The following is a 13,798-nucleotide window of genomic DNA, read 5'->3' as shown; positions in this document are numbered from 1 at the left end:
AGAGACCTACCTGTATACGTTATCACAACAAAAAAAAAACTATACCTGTTCAAATACGATCCAAGTCCAATTCTTCTCGAAACAATTTTCAATTCGGTATTTCTTCGGAGCTTTTTAAGCGCGTTGAAGAAGGAAAGACATATAATTTAAAGCGAGGCGCAACCGATCGACTAGGTTTAGTGACAAAACGAACGCGAAAGCTTTAGAGGAGAAAGGTAAAATACACGGAGGAATATTTCCCGTTTAGTCGCCCGCCGGCTTTTGAACGCTCTACGTGACAACACGCGGTGAAACACTCCGTGTCTCTCTCTCTTTCTCTCTCTATTTCACGAGGGGAAACTCGACACGTCGCATTCAAGAGTTTTCCCGCGGAACTTTATTGAAGAACTCGCGTATATTGTTTATCTACCGCATTTCGTGTTTTATAACTCTTAAAGTGTGAAACTTTCGTTGAACATGAACAGTTAGTTGTTTGTTAAAAGTTTTAAGTTTCCATGTTATCTAAATTTAAATAGAGACTAAAGTATAGAGAAACTTGTGTAAGCGCGATGGGGTGGTGGGACAACCACTGCCACTGTGGCAAGTGGATTATTTTACCGGTTTTGCTGTTTTGGAGTTGCCTACTGATTAGTGCTGATACGCAAAAGTTGGCTTTGGGATCTGGTAAGTTTTGAATTAATTGAGACGTTTTTTTTTAGGTTTTACGACAGAAATGTGTTTTTTTAATTTTCAACAACCACTTTTTTCTGCTTCTATTTTGACAAGTTTTTTCTAGAATATTCTTAGCGATTATTTATTAATAAATCAATTGACAAGCAATGTACGAAATTATTCAATATAAATTATCAGTCAAAACATGAAATAATTAATGAAAAATTAATTAATATTATTTTTAAAATGATTATACTGGGTTGGCCGGCTATGCGCCTGTTGATGTCTTCTCGTTTTTGCTATTTTGCAAATTTTAGTATTTGGTAAATTTGGGGTAAAAAATGTGTATGTGGGGCTACGAGAATTTTAGATCAATTGGGAAACATAGTTTACCATCTTGATTAAAAAAAATCCCATTTTTTGTGAGTAGCAGTTTTAAAGGGATGAAGAGAATATTTTTTTAGTTAAGTTCCTTTGCTTTGGCTTTAGTTTCGGAAGTGTTAAATGCACAAAAATAGTTCATATATGAAATGATTTAGTAAGAAGCTATTTTTCTTTAAAAACATAATCTTTAATAATCATTTTAGTAGCTTAAAAAATGTTCAAGTAATCGTTAAAAAGTCGTTAAATGGCTCAAATATTACGTGTACTAGACTAAGCTTTAAAATGTATATTTTTTTCACTCGTGAGATTTTTTATGTTTGCATTATTAATTGCTAGTGCCCATTGCGAAAAAAATAAATGCACTATCTTAGGTAGAAATTTTCGGACGTCCGGAAGACGTCTTTATTTGGTCATATTTAGGACGTAGATGACCAACTGGGTGACGTTAATATGTCACAGCCTCAAGACGTCTTAAGGAATTCTTTTGAAGACCACTGTACTAGTATTGTTTCGCCGTCTTTGAGACGTATCGGAGACGTCAATATATGATATTTTTTATATTTTTCCAAAAAAAAACAGTTTTTGTTGGTAGAAATAATACCCAGAAACTTTTGAAAATATGAATGGCAACTATATTTAAAACTAAAAAGAGTGCTATAAATAAAAGTGTTTTATTTGTTTTATTTTAATTATTCAGTAAAAGGAAATGTACAGGGTCGTTCCCCATATATTGACCCCCCATACAGGAATAATGCGAAAAGTAAAAAAAATATTTTAATACAAAACTTTTGGGGTTTTACTTTAAATTTTTGAATCCGATGTCAACATTTTTTTTTCGATTGAAAACGTCAAATTTTGACAGATGATCAGTTTTTTCTTATAGAACACCCTATATAAGACTTCATAGTTAAAAAGAGCCGAATTTTCTGATTTCAAATATATATAGTTTAACCATGTTTTATTAAACCGTTTTGGAAATATCAGGCTCCAAACTTAAAAAAAATAATATATTGAAGATCTTGGAGGCGCTGCATTGTTATTGTTTGACATTTATTAAAAAACAAATAATTCAGATGACGTTGTCATTTCTTGTTTGTTAACCCATAAATGTTAAAAAATGCCGTACAGTGATGAAGAAAAATGTGACATCATCCGTATATTTTATAAAAATAATAATATCGTCAAACCTTTCCTTTATGTGCCATTCCGGCAAAAAATACGTTTAAAAATATAGAACGAGCATCAGGAAAACTCTACGAAGAAAACGTCGGACAGTTCTTGTCGATCCAGAAGAAGAATTACATATTTTGCTATATTTCGAAGGTAGGTAAGTTTTTACTAATTTTTGAATACATTTAGATCTGCGCTATCATGTTCGGGCCTTTGTCTCCCTCAAATTGCCCATCAAAAATGTTGAATTTCTTTTTAGAACACCCAAATCATTCCATAGAAGATGCCAGAATTTACTTTGATCGATCGGCCAAAAAAATTTATTCAACTTTAAAAAAGTATAAATATTTTGCTTATCGAATATTACCTATTCAAACTTTAAGTGTAGAGCAAAGAAATAAACGGGTGGAATTTTGTCAAGAGATGCTAGTGCTAAAAGAAGAAAATAATAACTTTTTAAAAAAAAAATTGTAGACCGAGCAGTGCACCTTTACAACCGCGGGCATTTACAATCGAAAAAATGTTCGCTTTTGGTCAAGAACAAACCCCCGAATAACAAGGAAAATTAAGTTTCAAGGGCGGCAATCTCTACATGTATGGTGTGGAATTTTAAATGACCAGGTCATAGGACCTATTTTTTATAACGGCAACTTAACGGGAGAGAGATACCTAGAGATGCTTACTTATCAAATTGAAGTTAAACTTGAAGATCTACCCATAAGGCAATACGAGCAAATAGTTTGGCATCAAGATGGTGCCCCACCGCATAATGTGTTACCTGTTTTGAGATTTTGTAATGAAAGATATAACCTGTGGATTAGACGAACTGGGCCAATTCGTTGGCCACCAAACAGTCCAGACCTGACACCTCTTGATTCATTTCTGTGGGGTTACCTGCAAACTAAAGTTTACGAACAGAGAACTGAAAATGTCGAGGAGCTCCGCAGAAAAATTATTACCGCGATTAATCAAAATCATAGATAATTTATAAGGAATACAATACACAAAATTGAGCAGGATTATATAAACTGTATTGATAATGGTGGTGGTCATATAGAGCAGTTATAGTTATAATTACGTCTAAATTAAAATTTTTAACAATTGTTAAAATAATGTATCCTTGTCAACAAAAAGATGCTAAATATCACCTTAGTAATAATACATTTTCTGTTTTTATTGTTTCTACTCAATTCATTTATCTTAAAAAAAAACGTCAAACAATAACAATGCAGCGCTTACCAAGATCTTCAATATATTATTTTTTTAAAGTTTGGAGCCCGATATTTCCAAAACGGTTTAATAAAACATAGTTAAACTATATATATTTGAAATCAGAAAATTCGGCTCTTTTTAACTATGAAGTCATATACAGGGTGTTCCATAAGAAAAAACTGCTCATCTGTCAAAATTTGACGTTTCTAAACGAAAAAAAAAATTTGACATCGGATTCAAAAATTTAAAGTAAAACCCCAAAAGTTTTGTATTAAATTTTTTTTTTTAACTTTTCGCCTAACCTAACCCCTGTAGGGGGGGGGGAGTCAATATATGGGAAAAGACCCTGTACAATATTACACAAACTACTTTCTAGAAAAAAAAAGAAAAACAAAAGAATACATTATTAAAAATGATAGATGCCTACAATATTACAATAATATAAGAAAAAATAAATTTTACTACCTAGGAAAAGTGTACTCTTAATTTGGGACAAACTGCAGTTAAATATACAGGGTTTCCATCTATAACCTGACACATTTTAACTGCTTATTAAAGTCAAGAACGCAAAATGACAACAATTTACGGTTTTCACAGAACTTCATCAATATTTTTAAAGTTTTTTTTTTACAGTGTTGCCAAGTTTCAAAATTTACCTGAAATAGGAGGAAAAAAATTGATGATTTTCAAAGGCCGATTTCTCAAAAATTTTAAATGTAACACCCTGTACTTTTTAATTTCACATGAAAGCCTGGTAAATCCCCTTTCCGAAAATTTATAAATTGTCTTAAATTCAATATTTGTTTTACAGAGCCAATTTTAGTAAATGACACCTTTTTGAAAATTTTCCTATAATACATATTCGGTGATTGATGAACATTTTCTGGTAATTGCCTATGTATCGCTTTAGCATGATGATAATTAAATCATTTGCGATATTGCCATGTCTATAAAAAGTATTTATTCTATGTATTAAATTACAACGATTTACAACAATTTTAACAACAAACAATTGAAGAAATTAATTTTAATTTATAACTAATAAATTAGCTGCTGAATATGACCCCCATTTTGCCCGGAACACAAATGTAGACGGAGAAATAAGTTGCCGAAGGCGTTTTGTAGCATTCGCGGTGTAATTTGGTTGAAAACGTTTACTATGTTGTTGCACAGTTCATCCAAATTTCTTGGGGTTGGATTGTAGCAACGGTCTTTTACATATCCCCATATACAAAATCTGGAATGGTTAGATCGGGAGAATAAGGTGCTCACTCGATTAGACCTGCTCGCCCTATCAATTTGTTTTCAAAAGTAATATCTAAGAAATCCCTTGCGACTCTGGAGAAGTGTGGTGGTGCACCGTCTTGCTAGAAGCCAATTTCTAAAAAATTAAATGTATTTTTCCAGGTAGTTGAATTGGGATCTCTGTGTGCGCTGGTAAATATATTCATTCAACTTCCTGGAATAAATAAAGAAATGAATAAATAACTAAATAATGTCTTTATTATACCAAAATACAAAGGCGAAGTCTAGCCTAGGGCTAATTAACTTAACCTCTAATTACATGAACAAAAATATATATCAAATTACATAGATAGCAGTTATAGAAAGAAGAAAATAGAAAACCCGTGAAATCTATGAAATCTATGTTGAGTTGAAAAATAAGCAATGACATAAAACTAAAAAAGAAGAAAAAAAAATTTACTCATTTTCCCTTTAAATTATAAGGAGATCATCTGTAACGTAAGAAAATGCGACCTTGATTTTACTTTAAAACCAGCAATGGACCTGCACTTGTGAATTCTGAAGTTCATTATACACCGAAACAGCATTAAAAAGAAAACATCTGTGAAATAAGACAGAATGGAAACGAAAAGCCGATAATTTACTTATACATCTTAGATTGACGTCGTGCACATCTCTTCGAAAACTGAATTTTTCACAATTAAATACAATTATTTGCTCACACAGTCGAATTGGGGTGCTTCATTGTAGCTGATTAAATGCCCTCAAATGCCCTCCAAAAATGCCTCCAATTTTAAAAAATTATTTTATTCTTCCAGGTTTCCACTACCTGGTTTTTCTGTTTTCTTTGTGGGCTGGTAAATAAATTCAATTAACTGCTTGGAATAAATCCAATTATTTTTGCTGATAGTTTAATTGAGGCTCTTCATTACAGCTGATTAATTGCCCTTTAATGTCTCAAAAAATTACATTTATTCTTCCAGGAAGTTGAACTAGGTTATCCGTATGGACTGGTTATATAGATTGATTCAACTGCCTGGAATAAAAACACATTTTTTTATAGGCAGTTGTATCATAGCTTGGTATTTTCTTGGTATGTTGAGACAATATTTAACTGCCTGGAATTAAAAAAAAATTCTTAATATTTTATGTTTTCGATATCCTAGTCCTACTCACACTAATTTACTTATTTATCACTAATTATTTGGAAAAAGGAGGACTGTTGCTTTTGAAACGTTTTTATAACGTTATTGTTTTTTAGAACACATTTAGGCTGCCACTGAGAAGCGTATAATAAAGGAAAAAGGAGGACTGTTGCTTTTGAAACGTTTTTATAACGTTATTGTTTTTTAGAACACATTTAGGCTGCCACTGAGAAGCGTATAATGTATTCTGTAACTGATTTTAGTGGCATAACGAGCATTTAAAATGGTTAAATAAGCGAATAAAGGTGATAACAATAAATTATAAGGTATAATTTGTAATTGCCAAACCAAATATTGAAAAATGAGCTTTAAAGGTGCGGCACGAATTTCATTGTTGAAGCCACATTAAAATGCCTAAACGCCCACTATATGGGCTCAAGACTCTACGGTTATATATGAATACAATGGGGTTTTGTTTGTACTCACTTACTGAGTAACAGTATATCAGTATATTGAAAAAAAACTATAACCAACAGACGTAAAATAGAAAGTTCCAAATAAAAGAAGAAAACCGTCGTAATCTGATACAACTATCGTATCAAAAACGTAACGCTGGTCGTGCTTTGGCTTCGCCACAAAAAAGAAGACGAAATCTAAATGACGTTTTTTTTTTACTTCGTTTCTTCCAACGCCAGTTAGGAAAGTAAGCCAGTAGGTTAACACTGAAATAGCCTGACCAGGTTCGCTGTTGATGTCATTTCGCTGTTTACGATTTGGATGGTGCAAATTATCTTGGGTAGAAGAACCAATTATTGACGTACCCGCTGTGTTATTTATATGTTGGTCTTTAAGATAATGCCCAAGAGAAAATGCCATTCCCACCCAATGATAACTTGCAGACAGGTTGAACAACCTTTCGCTTAAGTATGCAGTTGTATGTTAATTTCAGATAACTAGGTGGTACTCGGTAAGTATATTTGGGTTTTCAGTTTTTATGTGGTCGAGCAACGACGTATACGTCGTCATTATTTTTTAGACAGCATATTGGATAAATAGATTAGTAGAGTCTTGTAGTTGGCTTTACAGACAAAAGATCTATCCTACCGTAACTTTTGAAATTTATTGTACCTCCTGGCTGCAAATGCGTGACCCTGGTTCCTGCATGTATCTGCTTGGATTCTGGCTTAAGGTCTCAAATACTCTCGAACCTAGTCCAGCACTATCTGCCTAATAGTAACACCATACATGTTCAGAAGTTTCTTCTTTTTCCTGACAGAGCCTACAGAGTATTTGCAGTTGTGAATTTTGAAATCACTAGCTGTGGAATTGTTCATTGGACACGGCTATACTCGGCAGGGCAGTCAAACAGTCTTTTACTAGCCTGGATTGTGTTGGATATTTATTTATTTCCTAGATTATGTTAAATAGCACTAAGTTCTGCCTGGAACAGTGTGGCATAACTCCCCAAACTCATGGTAATATTTGTCTTTGGCTTATCACTATATATGCCGGCCCCTGAACATTGATCTACTTTTATTGGAGTGATTACATCCCAGCATATGAAGTAGTATTATAGATAGAATGTCTTCGATTGATTTAACCTCTTGATCTTCCTCTAGATGCTCTTGGGGCTGTGGCCTTGTTTAAGCCTGTGTTGGACCGCATTTATTTCTGCTTCTATGTAGCTAAATATTTACGGTAGATCCTGCAGCACCTCCATTGCCGGTGTAAGGGTTATACAAATGGCTCCGGTAATGGAACGTTTGACACCGGCCTTAGGATAAGGCTGAACATTTTCTAGGGTAAGGAAATTTTTTGCCTTACTTGTATTTGATGGCATATTTGCGGCACACATTCCTCTTAAGCAGCAACGTAAAAAAAGATTTCCAAATTATTATTCTCGAGAGTTGATTAAGAACATTTATAGGAAAGAAAAGGCTTTCAAGGACCTTAAAATGTACAATTCTCCATTCTTTCAAAATAAATTCCATTCTCTTAGACGCCTTATCAAACTACAAATACGCAATGAATATAAGTTGTATATATCAAACACCGAAAGGAGTATTTCTTTGAACCCATCTAGCTTTTGGAATTTTATTGGTTCTAAGAAGGCTGGCCCCAGGGTTCCTGGTATGATGCGGCTACCCGATGACGTGGTAATTAAAGACCCACAAGACATAGTTGATGCTTTTGCACTGTTCTTTGGTGAGGCATTTATACAATCAAATTTCAATAACCATTCGTCGACGTCTGATAATATGCCCCACTTTGACATTTCCAACGTTAATGCTTCTCAGATTATTTTGGCTAGTAAATAAAAACTCAAAAATAAGTTAACATCTGGTGTAGACGGTGTACCTAGCTTCTTGGTTAAAGATTACATTGGTGTCCTGGCTGATCCGCTGACCTACATTTTCAACTTAATACTGCCAACAGAACAAATTCCTGAAATTTGAAAGACTGCTAAAATAATACCTATTTTAAAAGCGACCAAATCGTGAACTACAGGCCAATCTCATTACTCTGTAACTTTTCGAAAATTTTCGAAATTATCCTGAATCGGTCGCTATTTAGTCACGCACAAGAACTCATCTCTGTAGACCAGCATGGATTTTTAGCGGGCGATCTTGTGTTACTAACTTATCCTGTCTATTTAGCCACATCTGTGAATCACTTGATGTTAATACTCAAGTCGATGTTATTTATACCGACTTCCAAAAAGCCTTTTATCGGATAGATCACTATATTTTGCTGCATAAATTAACTCAGTATGGTTTTTCAGAGAGATTATTTAATTTATTTCATTCCTACTTGATTGGTAGATCTCAATATGTTGAATATGAGGGCTTTAAATCGAAACTTTTTAACGTAACGTCGGGTGTGCCGCAGGGCTCGAACCTGGGTCCGCTCCTGTTTAGTTTTGTTTATAAATGACTTGATTGAGTCATTCACTTGTCATAGGCTGGCTTTTGCCGATGATTTGAACCTATATTTAAATGCATATGGTTTGGAGGATTGTGTTTTTCTTCAGAACTGTCTAAATACATTGGAGGTATGGTGCGCTGTTAACAGGTTAGGCTTAAATGCGGCTAAATATAGTGTGGTCAGTTACTCTAGATCAAAAACACCCTTAAATTTTAATTACTTTATTAATGATACTATTTTGAGTAGATTAGAGCAAATTACTGATCTTGGTATCACCTTTGACCCTGAATTTACATTCGTTCCACACTTCAACAACATAGTCAAGTCAGCCGTGAGAAGGCTTGGGTTCATAATTAGAAGTTCTCAGAGTTTTACTTTGGAATCTACATTAAGACTGCTTTTCTGTTACTTTGTGAGATCAAAACTGGAGTTTGGCTGCATTATATGGAACCCGCTCTATCAGAATCATGTTGGTCTCCTTGAATCTGTTCAGCGAAGTTTTTGGCCTTCAGGCAGGATGGCATATATCCGGTTAGAGGGTTTGATTATCGGCAACTATTGGAACGCTTCAACCTACATCCATTACATCTCAGAAGAATGATCTCTGTAAAATTCCTGCATGGGTTACTGAATGGATTCATTGATAGTTCTGTACTTCTTTCTGGTGTACGTTTCATGGTGCCTAGGCTTAATGCTAGACATCCCCTAACATTCTTTCTGCCAAGGCCTCATACTAACATCCTGTTGAAATCGCCACTATATACAATATGCGCTATATTTAATCGGATCTGTCACATGTGCGATATAAATTTCTCTCCGGTTCATGTGATTGTCGATATCTTGGTGGAGCATTATTCTTGGGATTAAGACCCATGTGTTTAAGTTATAGTTAGTAGGTATATTGCAGTTAATTTAATTTAATTTAATTTTGTTGAATATGTGATTATCTTGTTAAACTTTTATAATTGGGTTTTTATATCATATTACTAGTTATTTGTTCTCATTTTTTTACTTTACTTTACTTTTTTTCTTTTCTTTTCATTCTTTAAGGTTTGTTTGTGTGTGTTTTTTTTAACTATATTTTTCATTGTTTTGCAACTGTTTCCTGTTATTGGGCAGGTTGCCTATTGGAAATAAAGGCTTATTATTATTTGATCATGGCATCTCAGGAACTGCAGGTGAAACCCGAACCCCGAAGTTGAAGTTGAGGGCCCAGGATCTGAAGATGCATCAGTAACTTGATGTGTGGCTGAAGATGTAGATGGCACAGGTAAGAATGATGAAGAGGACGAGGAACCTACAACTGAAGGTAGACCAGGAGTAGCGGGAGGGCTGGATCCGATTTTGTTAGTGGTACAAGTTCTTTCAGTGTTTGCAGGCCCATCGGTCACGTAGGAACAAAGGAAATAATCGTCAGTAAAGATCTCTTTATTGAATGGGAATATTCCTACGACTTTCGAAAACCGGACAAGAGATAACTTAGAGTAAAGGCACGAGGATATGCTGTTCCCAAGGATCCTACGTGGTATACATTAAATGTTTTTTTTTGTTGTTGAGAAGCCCGGCTTCAACGGTTTGGTTATAATAGTTCTTCAATGATCTGCAGATAGAAAGGTTTAAAGGTTGCAGCCTGTGTGAGATATTTGGGAAAAATGCAACAGTTATCAAATTGCTGCAGCAAGGTGGATTTCAGTGTTGTCTAGAATTAATGGGACGCGATCATCTTTATAACTTTTTGCAGAATTCATTAAATGATTTCATAAACGATTTCTCGTTTGATCGACCTGATTGGTTTGCTGTGTAGTACATCGTACTGTAGTTGCCTCATTGCTGTGGTTCGTGTAATGCGCCGTCTTCAGATTAAACCATAGGTTTATTTTTGAGCTAATACCCGAATTTCTGTTACACAATTTCCTGTATTTACCTAAGGTTGTTTGTGCTTCGAATACGACCTTGTTTATATGTAGCTCTTGGAGTCATTTATTGGTCAAAAATAATAATAGGTGTTTAACGCCTCAAGCGATCATCCTTGAACCACTTAATGTTCAAGGCATCCTGTATTATTTCTGAAAGATAGTTCATGCGGCTGCCTCTAAGAAAAGCAATGCATTCTTTTAGTACATCTTTTGATTAATTTTGACTACTTAGAACTACATGTTGTGTAAATTCTACTTTTGAAAATATTCAAAAAACCTATTGGGATTATTTTGAGAGACTTTAAAAAAAAAGTTGATGGGACCTGTGAAGTGTATATTCCTATAACATTTCAATGAAATCTCTTATCTATATTTTAGGGATGAAACTTACAAGAATTAAATTTTGTCTGGTTATCTCAGCAAGAAATCATTTGCACATTTTATGTAGTATACTTTATGTACGACTATTAAGTTAGTGTTGTCTAATTTTTTTTGCAGTTCATATTGCTTCATATAGTTTAGCTTGTGGATTCCAGATACCCTAGTATTTAAAAGCATGACTTAGGTGGCGCTGTGATACAAAAGTGCAAACCACTGATATCTATATCTTCGAGGTTGTTACTCTTTTTGCCTGATTCAGCCTTAAATGCTTTAGTTTCTGCCATAAACAATTCTTTACACATTGGCATTTTTCCTTCATGTTTAAAAGAGCCAGTGGTTATCCCTCTTCATAAGGGTGGAGATTTGGATCAGCCTTGTAATTTCCGCCCCATTTCTATTTTGTCTACCCTCTCTAAGATAGTTGAAAAACTTGCAAAAAGCAGAATTTTGTCCTTTTTACATCATAATGGCATTTTGTCTGCAAATCAGTTTGGATTTCAAGCCGGTAAAGGGACTCATGATGCTGTTTTTAGCTTTTTGGAGAGCGTCTATATGTCCTTGAATTCTGGAGAGTCATCGGTAGCAGTGTTTTGTGATCCATCCAAGGCATTTGACTATCTAAGCTCGATAAATATGGTTTTAGGGGCGTAGCGTTGCGATGGCTTGAGTCCTATCTATCAAATCGTACTCAGAAGGTTACAGTGTCTGGGTGTTTGTCTGCTTCTAGATCCCTAAAATGCGGCGTTCCCCAGGGTTCAGTGTTGGGACCACTGTTATTTTTACTGTATGTAGATGACTTGAGTTCATTGAAACTGCAGGGCAAGGTGGTTTAGTTTGCTGATGATACCACCATACTATGGAGCCATAAAAATTCTGATTATATTAAGACTTGTATCCTTGAAGACCTTCACATTTTATCAGGGTGGTGTGCTTCCAACAGGCTCGTGTTTAATGTAAGAAAGACGTCTATTATGGGGTTTAAGTGCGATGTTCAGGGTCTGATGTTTGACGAAAATTCCCTCTTGCAGAATAAAGAGTGCTGCAAGTTCCTAGGAATTACCATTGATGGTCGCCTTCGGTTTGAAGATCATATTTTACATTTAGCTGGGAAATTATCTTCTGGATGTTTTGCAGTAAGAATGGCAAAACAAGAGCTGGGAGGGGTGGTTGCACGTTCAGTGTACTTTTCACTTATTGAATCTCATATTCGGCTTCGCTTTTTTTTTTGGGGTTTAATCAATAAGGGGCTACTTAACATTGTCTTTGTTATTCAAAAAAAAGCAGTTAGATACCTGTGTTCTGCTAAGTTAAAAGATTCTTGCAAACCCCTCTTCATTTCTGAAAAAATCCTAACTATTTTTTCACTCTTTATCTTAGAAACAGCTGCTCTACCCTCTGACACTGGCCATTTGACTCGTTGTGTAAATGATGTTCCCCTACCTATTCCTACGTCTTCCCTTACCAAAAACTCATTAATTTACATAAGTAAAAAAGTTTACAATCATGTTCCTCTATGTGTTAGACATATATCGGATGTTAAGAAATTTAAAAGAGAATTAAAGTCGCTTTTATTGGCTAAGGCATATTATAACCTGGATGACTTTTTTAATGATAGGTTTTAATCTTGGACATGTTGGAAAGTTTTTTTTTCCATTTTTCTTCTCTAGTTTTGTCAACAAGTTTACCTTTTTTTGGTAATTGATTGTTTTATTTAGTTATCTTTTTGTTATCTTCTGTGTTTTTATCTATTTGTTCATTGTTTTGTCAATTTTTGAAATTGTATTTTTGTTTAGTTTTTTTTAGCTTGTAGGATGCTTGTACACAAGATTATTCTTACGTAATATAGCACATTTTCTTTCTTTCTTTCTTTATTTTAGATCCAGTAATCTTAATTTATGTTTTGTAGCATGACTATTAGATGGTTCCACAGGTGCTCATTCTGAAATAAGTGGACTGATTACGGAATGAAGACATAACTTTATTATAAACTATATAATGCATGATGAATGCATGTATTTCATAACAGACAGTTATCAGTACTAGTTATGCTTTTCAGTGTACTATGAACGGATTGGGTTGGGTTGGGTCGGATTATTCAGTACTTCCACCTAACGAGTTTTATTTAAAGAACAACGCCTATTTTCATGAATCTCTGAGTAATTTAAAAGTTCAGATGAAATTTTTTTGCTTCAGGAAAAAATTCAGTTGGGTTCGGCATAGCAGTGATTCGAGAAAAATATTCGGGAAAGAAACGTTCGGGAAAATTGTCGTTTTGGAACTAATATTTAGAAGAGGACTTAAAATCCAAAAAAACTATGTTCGGTCTAAAAGAAACACCACACTAGGGAAACTTAACTTCTGAATACCCCTCGTATTCAAACGGTCTATAACTAGTTCCATACTAGCCATTCCGTCTATGTATCTATTCTACCTTTCGTGAGGCAAGTGTACCGTTAAAATGCTAAAAATTATTTATTTATCGTTTGCTTAACCCAATTTAATGGTGCTGGCATTAAACGTTTTATACGTCTTACGGCACGGTAACTCGTATAACCATATCTGCCGTTCATTATTATTAACATATAGAATAAATTAACATTACGAACTTTTATTAGTTCTGTATTTATAATAGTATAGACTGTTAAATAATATTTGATTTAATTTAATTTCAATAAAATAATATAGAGTCAACAAGTAATTATTGCGAAATAATTACGTGCAAGCAATGCACTTTGCATTAAAACCGAAATTATTTTAGATTCGTATTAG

At 34.2% G+C, this 13,798-nt stretch overlaps 1 protein-coding gene across 1 annotated transcript in view; it reads left to right on the top strand.

Annotated features, from left to right (window-relative positions):
* Nucleotides 1–247: 247 nt before the first annotated feature.
* The window catches only part of LOC126739391 (low-density lipoprotein receptor-related protein 2), a 392,746-nt gene continuing 379,195 nt past the window's right edge, over nt 248–13,798 (top strand). Inside the window, exon 1 of the mRNA XM_050445052.1 lies at nt 248–663. Within this exon, the coding sequence (XP_050301009.1) occupies nt 549–663 (115 nt within the window). The 5' untranslated portion in view covers nt 248–548. The remainder of the gene's footprint in view (nt 664–13,798) is intronic.

This window comes from Anthonomus grandis, chromosome 8 (assembly GCF_022605725.1).
Source record: "Anthonomus grandis grandis chromosome 8, icAntGran1.3, whole genome shotgun sequence".
Taxonomy (NCBI): Eukaryota; Metazoa; Arthropoda; class Insecta; order Coleoptera; family Curculionidae; genus Anthonomus; species Anthonomus grandis.
This window is presented reverse-complemented; position numbering and strand designations above follow the sequence as displayed.